The following is a 25,885-nucleotide window of genomic DNA, read 5'->3' as shown; positions in this document are numbered from 1 at the left end:
GGCGACCAAAACAATTCCGACCCCTGAAGTTGGTGTTCCAAAGTGAGGAACTACGTACGTAAATAGCAAAACACAAACACTGGACAGAGTACATAAGATCCTGTACAAATATTTATGTTAATGAGTCCGCTCTTGAAACACCGTACTACGGTAAGCTTTGTCCGTAATGCAACTTTGACCGCAATACACACTTTCTCCAGGCATAGGACTGGCAACGAATGGTTTACTGTCACGCACAATAAGGAATTCGTTGGGGGTGTTTAACAGCTGCTTCGAAAACGAAACTGGTCTTTTTCTTACAATTGATTGCCAAACCATTGTTTGACGAGAAATAGGCCTAACTGAAATGATAAGAAAAACGAAAGAGTAATCAGAACAGAAACCAATGAACAACGAAAACGAGAAGAATAGGTAAAGCACTCAGTGTGATGCACATTTACCAACTTACAGTAGATGTTCGAAATGTCTTCCCTCGGTCTCAATGCATTTCTGCACACGGATACTGAAATCATTCTGTGCTGCAATAGCTTCAGCCTCACGAATCTGCCTGCATGCAGCAACTATGCGCTCGATCATGTCGTCTCTCGTTGTAGGGCGATTTTGGTAAACGATTTCTTTCAGTCGTCCCTAGAGGTAATAATCTAAACATGTTAAGTCTGGTGACCTAGGAGGCCAGGGCACAGGCCCACCTCTACCTACCCAGCGACCACGAAACATTGCATTCACCTGATTCCATGCTGTCAGCTTAAAATGTGCTGGGCAGCCATCTTGTTGTAGCCACATGTCTCTTCTGATGTGTAAAGGGACGTCTTCGAGATGACTGGGCAATTGTTCTTGAAGAAATGTGCGGTACACAACACCCGCAAGCCTCGCTTGAAAAAAATGAGATCCAACTATTCGTCCGCCGATGATTCCACACCACACATTCACGGACCATCTACGTTGATGATCAACCTCTTGCATCCACCGTGGGTTTTCGGTAGCCCAGTAATGCATGATTTACCTGACCATCACTTTTAAATGTAGCCTTGTCAGACCACAACATTTCGTGAAAGAATCGAACATTTGCATTCACTTGAGCTTGAGACCACATGCAAAAGTCTAGCCTGCTTTGAAAATCAGTTCCGTGTAGCTCTTGATCCAAGGACACGTGGTACGGATGAAATCTGCGATCCTTTAAAATCCTTTTCACTGTACTTGCGCTGACACCAGAATCACGAGCAACTTGCCTGATACACACGTGAGGATTGAGATGGAAGGCTGCAAGTACACCAGCAGACCTCTCATCTAGAACAGGCCGAGCAATGCGTTCATGTTTGTGACTGCTAGAAGTCTGAACATTGCCCCTTCTGCGTACACGATCGGCAAGGTTGCGAAAAACATGTCTTGAACGATGTTCCCGATCGGGATACTTTACAACATACACACGAGCAGCAGCAGAACTATTTCGTTGGCACTCACCCAACACCATGGGCATATCAAATGCTTCTTCGTTCGTGAAAGGCATTATTAGTTCACATTCAACAATTTGCCACTGCGAATTAAGTACAGGAATGCACACTACCCGCGAGGAATGCACTGTAGAACGTCCTGAGTTACCACACAATTCCTTCGACGATGCAACCACTTGTAACAGACAAGGTGAATGAGACCAAGATTGAAGGGACGTATTCGCGTTATCAGTGGAAGCACACTGGAACCGACTGCTATGCAGGAGAGCTCGTCACACCTCGACCCGTGGTACTTTCCGATTGCCTTTGTTGAACCGGGCAGTGGGAACAGCGTACGTGCAGTCAAATGGAACTGGACGCACCGGAAATTGGCGTACTTTGTAATTTGTCGACTGGGCCAGCACGCTGTGTTGTGTACAGCAGCCTACCCAACACGTGGGCTTATGCTTATTCCTACTCGTACACAAACCTTGTCACGAATAAACAGCTGTTCCGCTGGCATTCTTTGTACAGGAGCTTATGTACTCTGTCCAGTGTTTGTGTTTTGCTATTTACGTACGTAGTTCCTCACTTTGGAACACCAACTTCAGGGGCCGGAATTGTTTTGGTCGCCATTTTGAAACCGGTCAGTGGATTACAAATTCATGTTCTCATCCTTTTCACGTTTTCTGTGACCTTTAAAACGAGGTATTACTCGACCCCATTGACATTTGAAATTTTCGAGTACTTCCCTAACTTTAGACCCCCTTTTTTTGGTCACGCAGTTTCATTCTTTTTTAGTCCCGCAGTCATCATGTGGCATATCGTTGGAAAGCTTGTGTCCTGCACTTTCCGCAACTGTTATGGTGCTGCACTTATCTTAATTGTTAAACTCGGTATAGTCAATTTGGCTCAACTTCCTTTTTTTGCAAAACCGTTTTCTACACGGAAAACTGTAGGTGGTACAGACAAATGTTTCATATGACAATCGTATTTTTTACCCGCCTTTCCGAAACTTCATTCCAAACATACCCTTCCCATTTGAAAATCGCACGAACGGGGAATATGCCCCCCACTAAAACCACAAAGGGTGGCTTTAGGGCTGTTGCAAATACTGTCTACGGATTCTTTGACCCCAACTTAGTGGTGCACTTTTTTGTTTCAACTTGATACTATCTCCCGTTCTCGAGAAAAAGGTAGTGTCTGGGTCGCTCAGAAACACCTGTATATTTTGGACCGTTCGGTCTCGGCGTACCGTATCGACTCGTTCATTTTATATATTTAATTTAATACATTTTTATTTTGAGTGTTAACTAAACTGTTAATACTCTTTAACAGTATATATTATAGTATTCATATAAGCTTCCCTTCTAGGTGGGGATGGTTGTTGCAGCGAGGGAGCTTAGGAGAATATACAGGGTCATCCGTTTGGGATGTCAGAAAAGTAAAACGTTATTAACTAGAAACTATGAACATTTATTGGTTGTAAACGGTACAGACATGTGAAGAAGAGTCGGGAGTTTATGTCACAGCACATTAGCACTCAACATGTCCATCATCGCGCATATTGTACTATCTTGTTTTCGTATTCAAATATATTGTTCTGTAGAAAAAAACCGTACCAAAGATGATTATAAAACCACCAACTCTAGTAAAGCCAAGAAAAGAACTAAAGATGCAATAAGGTTTGTGCGTATACATGTAATTACAGACACTAATTGGAAAATTTTAAAAAATTGTGCTATATTGAAAAATATTGTTTTCTGAAATATATCTCAGAGTATGTATCATCCTAATCCCACATCAGGCTAGGACTTCCAAGTTTTGCCTACACGTTCCTCGGGCAAGAAAACTGACAGCAATCTGACCTAATATATTGGTATTGTTGATTGAGTTATAAATTTGCCTCCCTATGCTAATTGATGGGCAATTCCATGTGTAACGGAATTACCTTTTGGACAGCTATGTACTTACATAGTTCTCTCATACGATTACATATATAGTGCAATGTGTGACTTGTTGTGCTATACGTATTGACACAATATAGTACAACTTCAAGCTTGCAAAAAAATGTAAATTATTTGGATGTACTAGGCAGATAATTGTGTTTAAAATCCGTTGGACGGAATTACCTTTATGTAAACCTTCTTTGCAGGTGCATACTGACATTTTCCAATTTCTGTGAATTTTATACTTTTGTCTGAAATATTAATATTGGGAAAAATAGTTCAAAGCATGCTCATCATGCTAAGACACGAAAACTGAAATTGTTTTTGTATTCTGATACTTATTTTTATCCCAAACAGTGTGTGACGGAATTACCGTGACCGAATTACCATTTGTCCAAATACGCTATACACATATAATTGTTATTGATTGATTGGTTGAGTTCGTGTTTCACTTTATGCACAATACGACTGATCGGGACTGGACCTAAAGTTTAAAGTGGGATTCGAACCACTATGTGCCTCCATCGAGTATCGAACCCGGGACCCCTTGATTACAGGAAGATGACCATACCACAACGCCATCGGTGTATTTAATTGGGTTGTTTTCAAAATAATATAATGCAGTCCAACTGAAAGTTGATTTTAATGATCGTACTGTAATACAATATTGGTGTTCTGAACAATGCAATAACAATATGACAGAATATTTAGTTTCAGGTAAGAAAGAATCAAAAACAAAAACAAAATTCTCACTTTTTTAAAACGAAACAATATTGGCATTATTGTTTGCGTAGGTCTAAGTTTCAATTACTGAACTGTCAAAAACATATCGAACACACTGTTCAAAAACAAATAATACTCATTGTTGGGATCTTGGTCAAGATGAGTTAAACGATCTCCTTCAGGCAACTGGCAAAGAAATTCCATTCCATGAGAGTCAAGCTAGAAAATGTTTCTGAGAATACTATTATATATTTTCAAACAGGTATCTTTGGTTGAAGTGACTGCCTGAGAAGAATTAACACCTTGGATTTCAGGGTATAGGCCTAATGAAAATACTTCCTGCAAAAGCAACTCCAAAAATCAATGACAGCAAATTGTATGGCGAGATAGCACTTGAAGAGCCTCCATGATGGTCACTAATGCTGCTTGGAGTGTCCATAGCACTTTACTGCTATTCGGTTATGTCCCTAATCTTATCAGTTGTCGTGAATTCATATGCTGCCTCTTCAATCTCTTCCGTTCCCTTTCATTTGATCATAAAAATTTTCTTCCTTCTCTGCCTACTTCTGCATTGACATTAATCTGCTGTCTTAGCCATTATACTCCAGAAACGTTACAGATTAAACTGAAAATGAGTTAGGAATATGTAGATAATAAGATAGCATTATGATACTTCACAAATACCACTTGGTAATTCCATCACACACAGCTGGTAATTCCGTCACAGTGATGTACAGTCATTACATGAACATTGCTACACATATAAGTGCACAGCACACTACTGCACATGTGAGTAGTACCAAAACCTACCTTCGAAGGAAAAGTATTACTTCTGTGTATCATTAACCCACGTTTTTATGCAAAAAAAATGAAAAATTGTAACGGAATTACAATTTTGCATTATGTATTAAAAAACGTGTATATCTCAGTTTACATACACACAATAACGTATAGAAATACACCAATTTGTTCTCCTAGGGCACATTAATCTTACCGTACTATCATATTCGTTCCTTCTTGCCATATACAGTGAGTTCACTACATTAACTACAAGTATATATCTTGTATGATATCATCTTCACTTTTATGTACAAAGCTCTTCAGTTTTTGGACTGGACATGTCCGTGTAATTTCCCTGATACAATAGCAATATATCACAAACATTCGTATACTTGCATAGTATTACATGGATTCTATAGATATGTGTTGGATTCTTAAATTTACTATTTATAAATAAACAAATGCATCAATGATCATACCTGTGATTCCAATCCAGATCCTCCATATCGAAGCATATAATCCTAAAGTAACAGTTACTCCAGGAAGTTAGACTCATTCTATAGCTGTAGTATAAGTGACTCTAAAAAATGAATAGAAATAAAAATAAATACCTAATCTAAAGTTAGCAAGATTTCCAAAGAAAAATAAATTGATGCAACTTATTAACTTATTATATTAATGTAAAATAACAAAGCTTTTAGGTAAATATGAACATAAAACACAAAATATGCACTTAAATATTCGCAAAGAATTACGTCTTAAAGTGAAATTAAAAATGAGAAAAAAATACAAATAAACAAGAAATAAGCAAAATATTTCTACATGCATGCCTCTTTCTATTTTGGTTATTTTCTACGCCTAAAGGTTAATAAGTCGATTAACATTAACAATAAACTGATTGTTTGAATGATTTGGGTTATTTTAGGTTTGATTTGATTTGATTTTGTATTTTAAGCCCACTTTATGCACAGTAAGGCTAATCGGGACTGGACCTACAGTTTAAAGTTGAATCCGAACCAGTATGTGCCTCCACGGGGTATCGAACCCGGAACCCCTTGATTATAAGGCGACGACGCTGCCAATTGGGTTATTTTACTTCGTCACTTTTGGCTAATCGCGACGATGGTCATAAGTGGTGATGAGATGCATGAAAGGAAAGTCACAAATATATATAGAGAACTAAACATGAGCTAAAACAGAAAATTATACTGGCTGAGAATTCAGACGCCAGAACCTCGTTAGTCTGTAACAATGCAGTCCAAAGAGTGTACTCCATGGAAGTAAGGTTGATATTTAAGTGTGTGTGTAAAAAGGGTCAACCCTTGCACCCCAAACAACGAACTAACGACATAGATAATGAGACAAACACAAGCATACATGTATACTTTGCACAGGATTCAAACCTAGGACCCATCGTGCTACGACACCAGGGGTCAAGGGGTCCCTGGTTTGAATCCTGGTCTGGGTATGGATGTTGTGAGTGTCTATTCATCAATTTCACCATGTCATCACTCATCCCCATCTTCGCAAATAGGCCAAAAGTGGCACAAAAAGCGAAGTAAAATAAAGCAAAGCAAACAATCAATGAAACCTAGGACCCAATTTGACCTTGTAGTGTGTTACACTAACCACTACGCTACAAAGACTGGATGAAAACAAAATATGCATTTTCATATATTTTTCGTACATTGCTTCAGTTTAAAGTCACTTTTGAACAATGGTGACGTTGAAGATTAATGAATATCAGATTAATTCGATGAAGAAACGTCTATATAAGTACATGCCAGAACTCTAACCTCGAACTGAGACTGGGAGTCGAACACTCAACGTGCTAAACCATCGATAAGCTTAACTCATTCTGATAACTACTTCATTCCTAGCATGCAGATACTACATTTGTTTCACTAAATGGGTATGCCTGATGAGTAATGAAATGTAAATATTTTATTTGGTTGCAAACCAGGGCCATTTCTGGGAGGGGAGGAGAGGGCGTTTCATGGAGGGGTCTGATTAATAGAAAAAATATAACTATTTTCATGATTTTTTCAGTGATCATAGCCATGGATGACATAGAAAATAAGGAAAGGAAAATAAAGCTATTCACTAACTCTAAACAACAGGAATTTCACACCTTACACAAAACACATGATCGAATATAAACATTATTCAGAAAGCATATTATTTTATTTCCTTTATGCATATTAGCAAATTTGATCCTCGCAATAGTACATTACAATACTACAGACGATTTGCAGGTTTTTATTTTTATAATCAGGTTAACAGCTACAAAACAAAATTTCATATATTATATATATATATATTCAAGTATTTATCAGTCTTAACTACCAACTTTTATTTCAATGAGCGTTTTAGGACCACTTACATTTAGTGAATACTGTTTGAAAATAAATGTTCATATACAAATGAGGTTCCATAGGTTGTTTATCTGTACAAGTTACACATTAATTGTGCATACAAATATACACAACCAGGATGGTTCTGGATTTATACAATATTCCTTTGTCAAAAAAGTTTAGTTCATTATACCAAGCAAGCGTCGTAACTAATTGTTCTACACTTTTCGAAGCCTGAGCAGTTGTTTTGTTTGGGAAACTGTACAGGTATGAATAATATCATTGCATGATATAGTCTCTTAGCACTGTTTGAAGCTTGTAGTCATTGGGATATAGTCTTGTATTCAAGCACCAATCAACCATACATGCTTCTTGTATGTGTAACGTCACGTATTTAGAATCCACAATGTTCTTAAGTAATTTCTTCCAGTTCAAATTGTTAACACTCTTAGATATTACTTTATTTGTCCTGTTCACTTTTCTACATTAGTTGGATCAAAAGATACAGATAAAATTATATCATATCTCTCAATTAAGAACACAACAGAACAATATGCACTAAAGTACCAAAGTGTAAATCATACAAATTTGTTTTTCTATTAGAATCGGATAACTTATATTAGTGATACTATTCTATAGAGGAATATGTTTCTAAGTGTTACATACACATGCTCTTGCTGTGTAAAGATTCAATCACCATCGTGATTACATTTAAATTACATAAACTAAATTTTTCAACACATGTATTTTCAATGTAGAATTAAACCATATTGCTTTTAGGAAATCTACAACGATATATATATATATATGTATGAAGTTTAATGCTCGGGAAGAGAATCAAATTTTGTAGAGGGTAAATAAATAACCTCTTCATAACAATAGGACATGTTCGAAACTGTGAAATGATTTTCATATTATGCCTCCAGTTTGGCAAATAAATTAGTCATTCATATATTGAAACACAGTTTTCTTGCAGTAAATATTTTGCACTGTGGCTAACTTGTAATGTAAATAAAATAACACATTTTTTGAGCTATAAACATCGATTGTTACCAATGTCGTATTTGATATGTTTTTACGTTTTCAAGAAACTAACCCAATAAAGAAAATAATGTTCACTTCATAACAAATTATTGGAATGTGGTCGACATTTTAACGAAAGCATCAACAAAATAATCAACATTCATTAAATAACATTACAATGAACATATTTTTTTGCAATAATTGATCTGTATTGATGATCATATCAACTTCTATTTCAAAAATAGGCTGTAACAGTACGTGATAGAATTTCATGTATTCTCATTATATGGTCTCTGTGTATTCCCTTCAAATTTTGGGACATTGCTTAAACCAACATAATGAAATTAATACTTTGACATTTTAAGCAATAGTATTTTCTTTTTGTTTATTACAGAATAGACGCAAAACACACAAAACTGTGTGTCGCCGAAACATTTTTAATAAACGTAATTTCGTATAGAACAGATAAGGGTAAGACTACGCGTCGGGTAAGCCTGTGTATTCGTTTTCATTGCATTGTGCAAAGGTTCGACAGCATCACGTGCTATGTTCCCGATTGCAGCGCGGGGCAAGACTGCGCAATAAATTCCAGGTGAACAGATATTTTACATATCTGCAGTAATTATTGGACAGATATAAATTTAAAGTATGCCTTGTATTTAATATGGATGAATCTGGTGTCAGCACAGTTCCTTCCGAAACCTCCAAAGGTGATAAGTGTGAAGGGGAAATGATCGGCTAAGAAAGTTGTTATTGGAGAAGGTGGACAAGCTATCACTACTGTCATATGCGCGCGTCAGGAAGTTTCATTCCTCCTGCATTCATCTTTCCATGGAAGAGAATGACAGCAGAACTACTTGATGGGGTACCGCCATCTGCTTTTGGTATGATGATGAAAACGAACATCCTTACTGAAGAAGGCGTAACACGGTGGCAACGTCAAAAGAAAGAGAACAATTGCCCTGCTTGTGATGAGAAGTACACCGAAATCCCAGTCGAGGATTGGATTCAGTGTGCCACATGTGACGAATGGTGGCACGAAAGCTGCATCTCGAATGAAACAGGAACCTAAATTTGTGATTTGTGTTAGCGATTCCCCAGCCGAGGACTTGATTCACTGTGCTCCAAGTGTGAATGGCACAAGTACTTCTCTTATGAAAGACGAACATCCTTTAGTTATCTATATTCCTTTTTATAAAACCTTCATACGAATGTTACTCTGTTTAGAAAGTGTTAGCACGATGCACATTCTTACCCGAACGTGATCGCAGTCTTATCACGCGCTGAGGGCAAGACTGCGCGTTTGCATGGTCATGCTTTTCGTATGTTTTCTGCTGAAATATTGTTTACTGAGCTTTCGGAAATTTACTGCATGTTGGCAAAGGATAATGCATTCTGTGATACTTTTCCGTATGTTACTATTGATTCATAACTTCAATACAACATAATGAACAAAAACTGCGCAGCTTTTCCCCATCTTACTCTAATCAAATTTTAGATCATTCAAATATTGGAAATGAATACATTCTAAAAATCTAATTATAGAAGTAATAAATGGAATGTTTCAAATAAAGGTACGCGAAAAATGTTTTCATTTTACGGAATGTAAATTATATGTTCGCACTTATATTTCTGGCATTTATTATCATATTTCTAATGATATAACACAAAGACTTTGGAATGTTAAAGAAACCTTTGTTCATGCTGTCTTAGCTTTATATGAACACTGAATTAAACGAAGGACAAGTGACATTTTAGAATATAATAAATCCCTATGTTTCCTTCCAGAAATACCACGAGAGACAATTCAAGACATATTTACGACATAGTCGAACATTATCAGACATTACAAGGGCATACTTGCATTTTGTATTTTGTTCAACATAATAATTTCATTCTGTTTACCAATATTGGCATTGATACAACTCTCACAAAAGGTAATCCTTCAACTATAAGGATAAACTAACAACTCCTTTGGTAGTATTAGTTTGAAATGATTAAAGTAGTCATGAAGCGTATTTTTACATTCGAAAGGAATACTGAAATGATTTGTACCTTGGTTGGATGTATTGCCAAGAGTATTCAACATGACCATGGTTTTTAATAGTAAATTTGACTTGATTAAATATCAATAATGGATTTCATTATTCCAAAGATCGTAAAGACTTTAACATAACAGGAATTTTATACATCCAAGGTTTCATATGTACCGTATTCCTGGTTTTTATTCATCAGTATTGTTACGTGTATCATTCTTGCAAAGAAATTAACAAAATATAGACATTCGATTCTATTAGTAGCTATTGTAAAGTAATTAAAAATAAATACAATAAAAAACTAACATTTCGTTCTTCCAACAAAATTAATTTTTTACTGCGACTTTTATCACGGGAAACTTGAATGGATAAAACGATTTGAGGAACATTTCTATAACTCTATAGGAAATGTTTCAAAATGTGGAATGTTAGATAAAATATGTACTTTTGATGGTTCAAACGTATAACGTACAAAACTAGTTGAAAACCTGAAAGCCTAATTCTTAAATGAAAAATAGTAAATTTCTCTAATATAATAGTTGTCATTAAGAGCACAGACAAAACTAGTTAACACATGCGTATAGTATATGTTGAGCACCCATGATGTTTACGTCATTCGTAATATATAGTGTAAGCTGTAAGGCAAGGGTTCATAGCATTTAGAAAAAAGAAGGAAATAATGATGGCGTTGGTATTAATAGTATTGTGAAAGTCTTCCAAATGGCACATAACTGTATCTATTTAATAATGATTGTGGGATACGATGTCTAAATTAATTTTGTGTTAATTTATATTTTTCCATGCAAATTTTCATGTGGACAACTCACTAAACTTACAATCCTTATCAAAGTAACTAGAAATCGCACCGGAATTACCTGTATTAGTTCTTTGGATGTTATTCTCAAAGAAACATGCCCATAAATTCATTGCTCCAAATAAAACACGATTCGTTAATTCCCAAATGAATTAATACACAATTCACACTAGTTTAGTTCATATCAAAATCATATGACTTAGAAGGCAAGCTCTATGTCTCTTATGGTATGTTTGAGTTGTTTTCACGTTTTTCAAATTCAGTAAGCAACCTGATCGACACAGAAAGCCATTTTTTAAATATTTTGTTGGGAACACAAGTGACACATGAGTTTTACTGTTATCGTGTGTTAATACTTTATTAGTAACGAAGACAGACCCTTCACCAGAACCTTATCTGTACAACAGTTTTACAGTAATCGTCTGTTAATACTTTGTTAGTAACGAAGACGGATCCTCCACCAGAACTGTACAACACAATACTCACTCTTTGGTTATAGTCTCGTAGGAGAATTTCACAACACTTAGACTTCTTCCAATTCTTGCTTATCAACATACTTCTCAACACAGCACACGAGATATACCGCACACATACACATGTACACCATTGTATTGCAGTTTTTCGTAAATCCCTGAAAAAATTCTGCAGCCTTCTGTCGCTCTGTGACATTCTGGCCCTTACTACTTGCTTCTTTAAGGCATGAGGAGATGTGAAGAATTTACAAGTCCCTGTTTTCCGCTCAATGACCATTGTTAAGGCGGCGAAACTCTGAGCTGAAGGATGGTCCTACACAATATTAGCCACGAGCACAAAGCTGAGAGCGAGCGTGTTATTGTTGCGCTGGAAGATTCGCCCTCAGGAGGTCCCATTGTTGCACCATTGTTGGGTCGTCCTTGCAGTTTCATGTCTACAATGAAAAAAGGAAAAATATCAAAATTTTACATAGGACTGAAGAATAACTCGCTCACAAATCAATGCTACAAATGTCCAACTTATGAGGGTAAAATTGTGTCAAATTTGGATGAAGTGACCTAATCGTGAAGTTATATAAAATGAATGTCTTCAAAGTATTATTAAATCATTATTATATATCATGAATCTTACTGGTTCACAATATTTCAGCGAGAAAATGGAAGAAAATAAACAACGTATTTCTCCTTCAATTAGTGTTAGTTTAAAAAATAAAATTAAAGTAATCATAACGACAGCAGAAACAAACATTGTTATTAAATGAAGGGCTCTGGTGTATATCATGGTAAGTGGCATTATGGTCATTTCTGAGTTCATTAAGAAAAAAGGTTATTAGAAGCTATACTGTAGATAAATTGTTTTCGTGTTGTGTTTACCAATTTCAGAAGGCTTCACTGAGTCCAATGCAAATTATATGATATTGCAATTTCGTAACTCAAAAATGACCAAAATGTCACTTACCATGTTTTACACCCGCGCCCTTCAAATATCTTCGTCCAAAGCATCATGAGACCAAATGAAATCAATAATGGTTGCAATACAGAGGTTAAAACAATAATTTTGTACAAATCACAAGAAGTGAATATAGACAACGAGAAGGTTATGCTAAAGGAGAAGTAGAATAACGTTATGCTTGAAAGGCATATTTTCATCTAGTGCGTGTGAAATTTTCGTTGGTAAATGCACATACTGTTGACGAAGGCCAGACGGTCCCATAAAAATCCCAACTCACATGGGGCAAGAAAGGAGGTGGTTGAAATAAAATAAAGTAGGAAAGAAAGAAAAACTTAAGAGAAGAAAGTAGGAAATATACAGAAAAGTTTTATAAGCAAATCAAGGCGGTATTCAAAGTCACGATAAAAATAAAGGGCGGTAAATATAGAAATCTCGATTCCCAACATGGTTGATCAAGAGTGTGTTTGAAATAATAGGAAGAAAGGGAATATGATCTCATTCCACATATCACATTTCCAGTAAGAGAACAAGATCAATGACAGAGGAAGATTGAAGTTTCGTCGTGAATGCCTAAATTCAGAAGATGAAAGAACAAATGTTAGAATCAGGAAGAAAAGGCTAAGACAGCTGATGAAAGCAGCATTCACTTGGTTAAGTAGAGGAAGAAAAGTAATCTATCTTTATGATAAAGTCAAGCACATTAGTTAGTTCATGGTTAAATAGCAAAGTGCTGTAATATATGGTGCGACTATTAACTATGAATGTTAATGCTCATGAAAAAATCCGTGTCTTACCTTAAAAATAACGAAGACAATACTACGGCAATTTAGAATGAAGGAGATGTCCAGAATATAACGAATAGGAGATGTTAAGGGCCTTATTACTTTGTTATTTTCAGAATTGTTCAAGCAAGCAGCAGATGAGGAAATTGCTTTGTAACTAGGGAGGCTCTATAGGGGGTCAGATTAATTTGAGACGTTAGGTGATGCATATTAGTAAGAACTAGTTGCAAATCAACATAACGGCCGACTAATACAGGAACATGGTTTCTCAAAGAATATAAATTTGAAAAAGTGTAAACATTAGTGGATTAAATAACAATACTTTGAGCTCCAGCGAGATTACTTGAGGAACCAGAGAAAAGAGTCAAACTGCGCAAAACACTATTTATGAGGGAAGACTTCCATAAAACAAACAATGAACGTTTAAGGTGAGACAACTTAACAATGAAGTAAATTTGCCATCACTAAAAAAAATTGAAGGAGGAGAGTAACAACGGCGAAATTCAGAGAAATGTAAAAGTTAAGGTGAGATCAACATATATCTTATATACATGGATACATAAGGTTGTTCCAAAACAAATTTAGAGTATCGGTAGCATGATGTAATGATTCGGACACTTTGGAATTAAAAATCTCAACGTCTAGCAAATAGGTGAGGTTGAATAGAAGAATATTTAAGATGTGGTGTGTGCCCGATATATCTGAATACAAAACGAGCAATACAAAAAGTTATTTGATTCTAGATATAATTGGACCTTTGTCTTCGTCTGGATGCTTTCACTACATCTCACGTTGTTAATTCCTACAATTGCTTTATGTGTTACCTTGTGCAGACACAATTCAAAAGCTCTTGAGGCAGATATGAATAATGTTTAAAGGAATTTTACAGGACAGCAATGCTTCAGGTTCAGAAGCTAAGAGCCAAGATGTTTCAAGACGTAATGAATTATTGTGAACACGTTTGTTGTTTATAGGTCCCGCAATGACCTAAGGGTCATTCAGGCCTGTGGTTTTTCCATTTGATTTAAGCAATTTTTGTTCTTCACAACGCAATTACTAGAAAACAGTTTTCTTATTTTCGGGTCACACTATCGTGAAACTTTGCTCTTCCCGCCCAGAATTAGCAGCAACCGAATTTGATTTTTTAAAAAAAACCTTGTCCCCGGTAAGTTTTCAAATATAAGTTTCTTCTTTTGTGTTTTGTCGCTGACACAGGTTTTCCTACAATCTAGAAGTGCAATATGTATATTTTAGAGGATCTTTTCTTATATGTGTTCTAATCTTCTTCAGAATTAGGTTATATATTCTAACACTCACTGGCTCTAGAGGTTGCAAGTGATCAAAATATTGTGTGATTGATAAGTTATTTTTCAACTGTAATGGTGAGATAACCCATGCATCTCATGAAAAATGTAAATCAATTGTTTATTAAATATTGCATGTAATATATTATTACTATGTGTGGCACCCGTATTTTTTTTTTTTAACGAGAAACAAAAATTTATTGAATTCATACGAAATTGTTAAAACTTGATGCAAAATTGTTAAAACTTGATGCAAAATTGTTAAAACTTGATGCAAAATTGTTAAATCTTGATGCAAAATTGTTAAATCTTGATGCGAAATTGTTAAAACTTGATGCAAAATTGTTAAAACTTGATGCAAAATTGTTAAAACTTGATGCAAAATTGTTAAATCTTGATGCAAAATTGTTAAAACTTGATGCGAAATTTTGAGAGGAAAATCAACTAGAACGGGAAACGGAGTTCCGCACGTAGTTTCCCTCAGTGTTTCAACATTCCTTTTCCCTGCAACGCACCAATTGTACAGAGATAATTGGTTGTTCTAGGTATTACGGGTATAATCTGGACACAATACAGTTTAATAGTGTTAAAGAACCTTAAGTTAGTAGACATCAAAAAGTCAAATTTCAGCAGGGGTCGAGTGGAAAGAGGATGTACATTGTCGTTCACTTTACCAACCCGGTAAATTGATAAACGTAATGATTACAAGTTGAAAGTGTACTAAAATACATTTCTTGTATCCATGTAAATATATGTTCGCATAAGTCATTATAATTCGTCCGTTCAAGTATATAGTTGCCATTGTTATTTTTTAAAAAAACTTGATGAATGCTGATTTGTGTATAATTCAAAACCACAAATTAGTGCTAATCAAAATAATTATTACATACATATATAGGGTGGTTCAAAAGTATGCAACCATAGAGCAACTCAGTAATTAGTGCAGATAGTTAAAAATTGAAAGTTGTTAGAGACATGTGGTTTTCAATCTAATAAGATTGAATTTTCAAAATAAAGTGCTCCGTTGATGCTGTGCACTGGTACGTACGAACCTCAATCAGAACGGAAAATGCCTTGTTCCTGCATACCATGTCCTTAAAGAGGATAGTTACATTATCACAAAACCGTACTGTACTGTATAAGTGGAGAGTTGACAATAATTTGAGTTTTTCCTGGCTAGTACAATACAGTTTAGCGGTAACGTAAATGCTCCCTTAAGGACGAAGCACGTGGCAACATGACATCATTGAGTCTCGTACTACCAGTGTACAGCCTTAACGGTGCCTTCTGTGTTAAAATTCCAAGCAAATTAGATTGCAAACCACATATTTCCAACAACTTTTCCCTCTTTAAATTTTTCGCTATCTGCACTAATAACCGAGTTGTCATATGGGGTTGGACTTTAGGAGAAAAATAAGAGGAATTACACATTTAATGCGACAAGAACATAAGCTTTGTTACAATATGAGAAGAACGTTAGTGCTTAATAGCATATATGCTTTTCTTTCACTTCTGAAAAAGGACACCACCTCTGAAGGAAACTCTTGCAGATAATCGGTAGTAGCCTGAAAAAATAATTTTAAATAAATTATCAAACAATGCTTAAGAAAAAAGAATAATTTACATTCTATTTTCATACATTTACACATCTCTGGCTGAGTACAGTTTTGTCGTATCTCCATTTTGGTCAGTTATTAGTTCATGACGTTATCGTGTCACGTACATGTTCATGTCTCACGTTCTGAAGTGATGTATCTGGCTTCCAACTCGTGTGAATTATCAACATTAATAAAAGGTTTGCGGAAATGGTGTAGTGTATTCAGACCCCACATATGTACAGTCGCCGGCAATAAAAATGGGACACTTAGATCCTGGAATACTCGTTTCCCTGCAAGGTGCTATGTGTGCTGCCTAAGTCTACGGCGAAAAGTGGTAATTTTATAGCAAATTTTCAATGGAAACTTCTATCACCGCTGTAGAATTAGGTAACGTACATAATGCCCTGCAGGGAAGCAAGTTTTTCAGGATATATATGTTCCATTTTTTTTGCCGGTCACTGTACAACTTCAATCAGCTCTCACAAAAAGTTAGTGCAGATGGTAAAAAATAAGGTCAAGTTCCCCGTGTACATTTCACCATACCTTATACCGAGTGGCCAGAATTAAAATTACCCAACTCAGAGCCCTCTGTAGCCTGTTTGAGGCATCGTAGAACTCTGAAATTAGGTGAATCCACTATGCAGAACATGGGGAAGGGGATGTCGATAAAAGAAGTTCAATTTTCCGCCAACAGGTTGAAATGTGGCGCGCTGTACTTCCATGATGGGTTGTAATAATGACGTAAATTGCTTCAATTGGTTATGGATTTGCCTTTATCTTGCAATCTTGCAATAAACGAGAGTTGCGTTACCCCCACACCCCCTATATGCCTTCATGGCGTGGTGCTATGCACAGGGGAGAACTTTTTTTTTACCTTTTATTATTTTCTCGCAACTTCCAGCCACTAACACATTTCATTCTAATAAATAACTCAGCTAAATCACTTAACGTGACGGGGCATGGGTTAAGAAAGATGATGAAGAAATTTGAAGAGACTGGAGATCTGGGTGTTGCAGCAAAAAGGAGCCGCCAGCCGATCGCAGAAGAAGTTGTCATCGAAGTGGCTGTTGCAGTGGCGGATTGAGCCTCTTGTTCACGATATTGGAGCAGTTTACGTCATTATTACAACCCATAATGGAAGTACAGCGCCACATTTCAACCCTGGTGGCGGAAAATTGAACTATTTTTATCGCCATCCTCTTTCCCATGGTCTGCATATTGGAGTCACCAAATTTCAGAGTTCCACGATGCCTCAAACAGGCTACAGAGCGCTCTGAGTTGGGTAACTTTAATTCTGGCCACCCGGTACATAGGGAGATGTTGGGGTGATCTTTGTCATTTAGAAGATGATGTGATCAGCAGCAGGATCCAAACGTATTTACCCCCAGGTACCCTTTTATTTGAGTCTGGATGAGCCCCAGAGCCGCGTGTCTCCTGCGTCAGACACCCTATTTACTACACCACCGCGGCTCCAGAGCAGATGGGCATACGACAAAATAGTATTCAGTTGGCGATTGTGAAATAATATTCAGTAACAACTTCTGTACAAGATGTGGAGGCAAATCTGAAGTTGTACCACGGTCCTTTCAAGCTCCACTAAGCAATAATATAAAAAGATAAGCCGCAACATTTCAACACCCAAAGCGGTGCCTTTGTTACATCTTTCGATTTAAGCCGAGCCTTCGTGCAAAGTCTGCTCCACGATACGGCTTCGCCAATTTCAATTATTACTGCGGTCAGGACGCAGGACAATCCTCACCTGCCACTTCCTAATTTCAGCCAATACAAGGGAAAGTAGCTTCGAGCAGAGCAAGGAAGGTCCAATTAACAGAGTCGCTAATGGACCAATAGGTTACAGAGACAATGGAACGGAGCCAGAGTTTTCGAAAAATGGCTTCGGGAATTTTCAAATTAAAGGAGAGGCGGTCGAACATGGAGATTACTTTGCTGCACTTCACTTTGGTCCAGTACAGCATCACTGTACTATCTTTAAAGATGGATTAGTCAGTACAAATGCACTTAGAAATGATTTTCTATAAGTTTTCCCTTACATTCTGTTAATAAGGTACTTGTAGGCAATAATAATAAATACCCGCCTTCATCTAGATGTTCTATTCTCAAATTTATACCCATTGCTTTCTCTCTATTAATTTTTATTGAGCTAGATTTCTTTTGAGTTTGTTGTTTGATTTTGTTTATTTTACGTCGCTTTTCGTCCAGTTTTGGCTAATCGCGAAGATGAGGAAGACTGATGATATGATGAAATTGATAAATGGACATTCACAAACAACACCCACGTCCAACCCGAGGCTCCTGGCGTCGTACCGCTCTGCGCTAACCACTCTGCCACGGACGTCGACAATTGAGTTTGTTCTTAAGTCGTAATCGGGACTGGAACTACAGTTTAAAGTTGGATACGAACCGCTATGCACCTTAATCGGATATCGAGCCCCGGATCCCTTGATTACAAGACAACGACATTACCAGTGCGCCATCAGGGAGGACCATTTGCACTATACTCTGTCCCGGGAATGTGTGGAGCAAGGCCGAGCAAAATGGTAGAGAATGGAAGAAAGCGAATGGACGTAGTGAAGCAGTACGCGCTCTGGTAGCTGCAGCCACACTTCCTCTCTCACGCGTTGTGCCACTACTTGCGCAGAAACTTGTTTACGTTCGTTTGCTCCAGAGATTACGTGGATAGAGTATATACCTTAGACTCAAAAAATACATACTTACTTTGAGTTTACAGTTATGATTCATTACATAGAACAGTTAGAACCGGAGTGGTTCAGTCTGTAAGGAGGGAGACCGGGTTCGATTGCGACTGATTTCAGAAGGATTCTGAGGTTCACCCAGCCCCTACTAAAATTTACCCGGGTCAACCCTAGAGTGGTAAAGGAGCCTGGTACTGATCACTAGACCTCGGATTTTTAGGTTCTAAAAAATGTACTTTTAGGTTCGTAAAATAGTCTCTAAAAATCCTAAAATAGTCTCTAAAAATCCTAAGATAGTCTAAAAATCCTAAAATAGGTTCTAAAAATCCTAAAATAGTCTCTAAAAATCCTAAAATAGGTTCCAAAAACCTTAAAATAGGCTCTAAAAATCCTAAAATAGTCTCTAAAAATCCTAAGATAGTCTAAAAATCCTAAAATAGGTTCTAAAAATCCTAAAATAGTCTCTAAAAATCCTAAAATAGGTTCCAAAAACCTTAAAATAGGCTCTAAAAATCCTAAAATAGTCTCTAAAAATCCTAAAATAGTCTAAAAATCCAAAAATAGTCTCTAAAAATCCTAAAATAGGTTCTAAAAATCCTAAAATAGTCTCTAAAAATCTTAAAATAGTCTAAAAATCCTAAAATAGTCTCTAAAAATCCTAAAATAGTCTCTAAAAATCCTAAAATAGGTTCTAAAAATCCTAAAATAGTATCTAAAAATCCTAAAATAGTTTAAAAATCCTAAAATAGATTCTAAAAATATTATATTAGACTAAAATAATCCACAAATAGGTTCCAAAAACTTAAAATGGTTCTAGTTCCTGAAAAATACTAATTAGGAACAATTGTTAATAACAAAATTTCAAAGTAAGTTCATCCAAAACCATCAAATATTAATTTTCTAACCAGATTTTCATTTCTGGGCATCATATTCAAAATTATCCACTAGTTATTGTAATACTAATACTTGTGCTGTTAGCAAAAGTTACTTATCGATATGATAAATGCACAATCTTTTTGATATTATGCACAGACAAAACTCCGCCTTTTATCTATAAGGATAATCTTACCTAGGTATATGGTGAAAATTATCTTTAAACAGAAGCATAGTCAGTGGTGGCAATTTAAATGCTTAAAATGTTACTTCGTAATGCGTGAATGCTAGTAAGTACCAAGAATAAGCAAGACCATACGGATCAGAAGTTTGTACTTTGGACTGTGCAGGCAACAGTGGCACCAGACATTTTGCTTTGTTTAGAGCTTTGAAAAAAACATTATGGACTTAGAGGAATGGAAATCGACAGAGAGCGTGTTTCAAACAAGTTAGTCATTGAATATTTTCATTACCAAACAGAAGAAATACCATTGTGTAATGTAAACATCCTGTAAAACCTTAAAAAAGTACAAAAAACTAAAGAAAATATTTTTGATTTGGGTGAGAAAACCAAAAAATAGGTTCTAACAAGCAAAATAGGTGATTTTAGGCACTATGAAACTTCATCAGGTATTGCATATCCTTGGATAAATATCACTGGTCCCTTGAAATATGAATTGAAATATGATCCATGTAATAATACTTAAACGACAAATAACTGTCGATTCATACGAAGGAAAAGTAAATTCTACCCACCTCTTTCTTTCATCATATCCGCTTCTGAATCGTCCATTATCTCATTGGTTTCTTGAAGAGGGTTCCTCTCCTTTTTCTGAAACTTGAGCCTTCTCTCTGAAAGATAATGAAATAGGAATCATCAATATTAAGCAAAACTGAACAGTATTTGAAAATCTTTCAAGTACAAATATATCATATTAATGGCAATATTGAGAAATAATAGGCAACTTGTGGATTGATTGTCGTAACATTAACTAACATTCTTTTATCTAAACAATATATTAGAATAAATTGTTTCTTTTAAAGACAAACACATTATTATAATTATTTGAGAATATAAGATTATAAACATAAACTAAATAAAACATTCCACAAATAAGAAATATAACTAACTAACTAACTCTCTAGCCTTCTTAAACCCGAAGGTTCATGGCTGCAGCAACACAGGCCTTCCATTTGTCCCTATCTTGAGCAAGATCTATATACTCTTTTCCATCCCTACCGATTTCCTTTAGGTCCATCTCAACGTTGTCCCTCCATCTTCGTCTTGGCCTTCCTACAGGTCTCTTACCATCAGGTTTCCCAACAAGAATCCTGTAAACTCCTCTTTCCTCTCCCATTCGTGCCACATGGCCTGCCCACCTAAGTCGTCTTGATTTAATTATCGTAATAATATCTGGACATGAATACAAATTATGTAGTTCTAAATTATGTAACCATCATTGTATACAAATAAGAAATATAAGTTCCTATATTCTTCTATTAAGCTCCTATTGTGTTATAAAAACTAAAATTGAATATGAATATTTTCGATACAATTAACAATAATTATATTGACATTACCAAATACTTGTATAAAGCTCAAACTTAAACTAGAAAGAAAAAGTTTCAATTCATTTTTCTGAAGAAATTAATGTTCTAACTTGCAATTTGCATAATGTTATGATTCTTTGTTTAATGACAAACCGGCCCTCTTGTGGAGAAAAGTATATATTTTAAACAATCGTTTGTGAACACATATTCAATCAATATTTCGATTCTACTCCACCGCTGATATTTGCGTGACTAATTCCTGTTAGTATCATATTCTACCTAGCTTTGAGATTCAGTCCTATGTTATAAAAAGTAAATAACACTAAATATTAGATAATTTAAAATGATGAATTCGAAATTCTTTAATTCTAGTCTTTTGAATTATATTTGCATTTTGGTCTCTCCGGTATCATACCTGTATAACAAGTACAGTTTGTATTTTTTAGTACATTATTATAATATTTTGCACCTGCATAATAACTTTTATATGTGTCGATATGAAGGAACGGAAATGAAGGACAAAATTATAGATACAGTAGCTACATTAATACATGAAAAGTACAGTATTTTCATGACTGATTATGTCGTCTATTCTAATTATTATTTTTTACTCTTTTCCTACATATATATTATTTTTATTATTTTATTGTTGCTACCTTGTTTGGTATTCACTTTTGTATAATACTATATTTTTTCCTTATCTTGTAAAATTAGTGATAAGAACCTTTTAGCAATGTTAAGTCCTTGCATGTGTAAATATATGGTTGAAAAATTGCATGCACTTAAGGAAATCAGCTCCTTTGTCAGAGGGGCAAGATATACGTTCATTTTAAGCCACCTTCAACGAATTGAGCGTTTCAACTGCCCTAATTCTACAGGCTGAGATTCAGCAATTTGGGAGCTTTCTTGCCTAAATCAGTGTTGCAACCCAACATTGAAAAATGTCTCTACAAATGGTTGAGAAATGGCCCATCACACTGGAATAAGTCTTGCCATCTCAGTTTTATGATCGAGTAGTTGATCTTGTTGTAATTTAATTGTTCAAGCAATGTTGCCTTTCTTTTTGTTTATAGCAATGCGAGTTCCCTTTTGTTGGTTTTGTTGCATCCTATTTAGTAAGTAATTCATAATCACATTACAAACATGGCAAGAAGATAAAATAACATGCCGGATTAAGGATATTCTTAAAATCTATGCTCTGTGCTCAGGGCGTTTGTTATAATTCCACCCCTACAGCTTATGTTTCCAACTGAAGAAGGTGACTTGAGTTTTAAAACAGCAACATTTTTCATATTTTCCTGAATAAATAAACGGGACGGCAAAATGTAGCATTTTAATATAAAACTGTTTCGTTGCATATAGATATGTTTGAATACTAATGAAATAAATAAACAAGTACTGTGTAAATAACTTGCATAATGTGGTGATGTGCACTGCACTACAACCAAACGGTCGTTTAGAATAAGAAGTAATTCATTGATATTTTACCTACGAATGAATCTTCTTCAAGACCAGGGAAACATCGAAGAAACTTCGATATTTTAAGAAATTGGAATATGGCACAGTGTTGACATTGACATGTTAGATAATTTCTACCCAACAATGACATAATTGATAGTAATAGCAGAGAAGGTATATTGTTGCAGCAATTCTATGACGATAGGTCATTGTCACAAAAATGGGACGTTTTGGCATCCCGTTTTACGTTAAAGAAAAATTGAAACATAGACTTAAAAAGAGGACCATCATGGATAATGCGGGACGTCCAGTCGGTAATTGTAACTTTAAAATACGAAAGGGGTCGACAACTTTCTTATCTTCTAAATTTAAGAAAATGGGTATTGTATGTCTGATACAGACCACCCGTAAGTATCCTACTACTTAGACACACATAAGCTACTTTAACTTATAGGGCGAAAGTGAAGCAAACTTAGATCCTCTCCCGTTTCCGATAGTTGTTGTTTCAAGTATGAGAGTTTCCAAGGTCACCGGAAGTTCTCGAGCATCTGGTATACATCATGAATCTATAATGCGGCGTTCTTACTACTGTTCATCGAACGGGACAAAGTCTACACAGCTGATCGTAAGTTCCGTAACAGGAAGGGATTGAAACGTTATCTACATAAATCGTAGGGAGCTTTGAGGTCGAAATAACAAGCGACAAATAGCTTGAGACATGGAACTTTCAAAGCGAAGTAACAAACGACACGGGCGCTACGAGGTCTGTATTCACCGCGCATGTGCTACCGACAGACATGGGCGGAGTTTGAGCTTTTGTTTTGGAGGGGGAGACTCTGGGAGAAGCATGTGATGTACCTGAGGGTCATTGAATATCCCCTAGTTCATAAGGGGTCCGGAGGTCTTCCCCCGGGAAATAAAAAAAAAATAATAAAAAAAACAACTTAAGAACACTGAGTTCTAAGCCTTTTAGATTTAAAAATATTAAATTTCCTCGCTTAAGTAAACAAATATTAATTAATATATTGGTTGCCAGTTTTAAAAGAAGCAAAACAGTACGATTATTGCATTTTGTATTTCATTATTTTTTTTATTGATACAATACTCGTATTACTTTAAAAAAGTTACGGTACAATAGTAAGCTTCAGAAATTTTAGAAAAATTTAATTGAAAAGTTCTTTTGATGCCTCAGCAGTTACTGCTGACTCAACACAAAGTCATTATACGTTTTTCTTTCTTCAAACTGTACACATCAATCAAATCATCTAACACCCGCTATAGCAGCGCAATTAATGCACATGACATCATGCCAAACGTCAAGATTTGCGGCATGGCTTCATAACAAAAATGTAGTAACTGAACTTAATAATGTGTTATTTTTTATTATTTTTTTAAGTTGCTGGGCTAGGCCCTCCCTGGACCCTCCAGAACTCCGCCTATGCCGACGGCGGAGACACAATGTGTGGAAAGCAGGCCGATAAGTTCACTTCGATACGAAAGTTTGGTTTATTTCTGTATGTTCGTTTCCAAGTGGCAAGTGTCGCTTCGGTCTGAAAGCTCCATTTACTGTGCACAAATGCTTCACATAGCTTTCATATGTAATAGCTAAGGTTTGAGAAATACTAAGAACATTACAACTTTGAACCGAAAACTGGTGGGGAAAAAACTGTTTTTAGAAATCGATGAGAGTTACAATACCTCCCTTGGACCCTTCGCCAAAGGGTCGTTTACACGAGGTATAATAAAATACCCTTTACAGAGTGTGAGTTTCTATCTGTGATGACATCTGGGTTGGGTAGCGAGTAGGGGCGCTAGTGAAACTGGATAGTAAAGTAAGGGTGTGAAGTTTCCTGCGCATAGAGCACCGTGCTATGAAGGCACATTTAGGGGATGTGAGGGTAGGGCACGACACATTCTCGATCTCGACAATTTTGGAGGTGATGTGATCAGCACCACGCTCCGGTCGCCTTTACCTCCCTTACCAGGGATGCCCCCAGGTGCCCATTGATTTGAAGCTGTGTAAGCCTGAGAGCCGCTCTATGTGGGAACAAGACCGGAAAGAATTCGACCTCAGACCGCCCAACCGGGGGATCGAGCCCTGGTTTCTCGCGTAACAGTCAGACGCCGTACCGGCTAAACCACCGCGGTTCCTGGTGAGATTGATATATCTAACGTCGCTTTGCTACCACTTTGGGCTAATCGCGACGATACATCTAGCTCATGGTAATTGGAGATATTGCAAGTGTCTACAAAGACAGCGAGTAGACGACCTCTGTGGCTGAGTTGCTAGCACAGAGTGCAACGACGCCAGAGGTCCTGGGTTCGAATCCAAGCTTGGGCATGGATGTTCTTTGTGAGTGTCCTTTCATCATCACTCATACTCATCTTCGCGATTAATCAAAGGTGGCAGAAAAGCAACGTTAAATAACAAAAATCAAATATCAAAGACAACTACTGGATATAAACACGAAATGCAACCAAAAATGTTAACTCCTATCAATCCTTAAGAAAGTTCCTAGTACTTTCTTTCGTTTCATTTCACACAAAAATCTGCAAGTAAAGCTTCTAAGTGCAGATACAATTTACCAGGGTTGGGAACACTGCACTGAACTCGAGCGGAAAGTTTAGATCCATGCTAACAGTAAGTAAAAGTTCCAAGAAGCGACACAGATGTCTCCACGCTCGCGAATGATTGCGTCTTCTGTCTCAGTTGGAAATATTTCGGGTAGGGAAGGGGTAAAGCGTTAATGCCAAGAAAAAGAGAGAGGAGAAGCGCTCGTAGAGCCATCTGTTGTGCGAAATCTGCGGTACGAGTGCAGGTGCATTCGACCCTCACTGATTCATAGATCGTGCTCATTGCCCCGACCGTCCCGTTTTACCCGAAGTTCCCAATCCCGTGAAACTCCTTGGGAGTTAATTGATCAAGGGACCGTGAGGGATATTCCTCGGCAAGATATTCTGGGATTAGAGGAGAAAAGGGCAATTTTGTAGCGTTCTAGAATCCATTTCTATCGTACCTGCCATTTTGATGAGCCTTTGCTCTTCTGATTTTCAGTTTTATTTGATACTCC

The 25,885-nt window shown here is 36.4% G+C and overlaps 1 protein-coding gene across 3 annotated transcripts in view; it reads right to left on the bottom strand.

Moving 5' to 3' along the window:
• Positions 1–7,099: 7,099 nt before the first annotated feature.
• LOC146002875 (lachesin-like) overlaps positions 7,100–25,885 on the bottom strand; it is a 606,899-nt gene continuing 588,113 nt past the window's right edge. For 2 of the 3 annotated variants that reach the window (XM_083140902.1, XM_083140903.1), the window contains 2 exons: positions 20,562–20,657; positions 7,100–12,016 (listed from right to left, as the gene is read on the bottom strand). In XM_083140902.1, coding sequence (XP_082997028.1) covers positions 11,862–12,016; positions 20,562–20,657 — 251 coding nt within the window. In that variant the 3' untranslated portion in view covers positions 7,100–11,861. Of the gene's footprint in view, positions 12,017–16,034; positions 16,186–20,561; positions 20,658–25,885 lie in introns of those variants that run through there. The other variant, XM_083140904.1, reaches the window with a different exon arrangement.

Source organism: Lepisma saccharinum, chromosome 19 (genome assembly GCF_977018435.1).
Source record: "Lepisma saccharinum chromosome 19, izLepSacc3.1, whole genome shotgun sequence".
Classification (NCBI taxonomy): Eukaryota; Metazoa; Arthropoda; class Insecta; order Zygentoma; family Lepismatidae; genus Lepisma; species Lepisma saccharinum.
The sequence above is the reverse complement of the archived record's forward strand: the minus strand, read 5'-3'. Positions and strand labels throughout refer to the sequence as shown.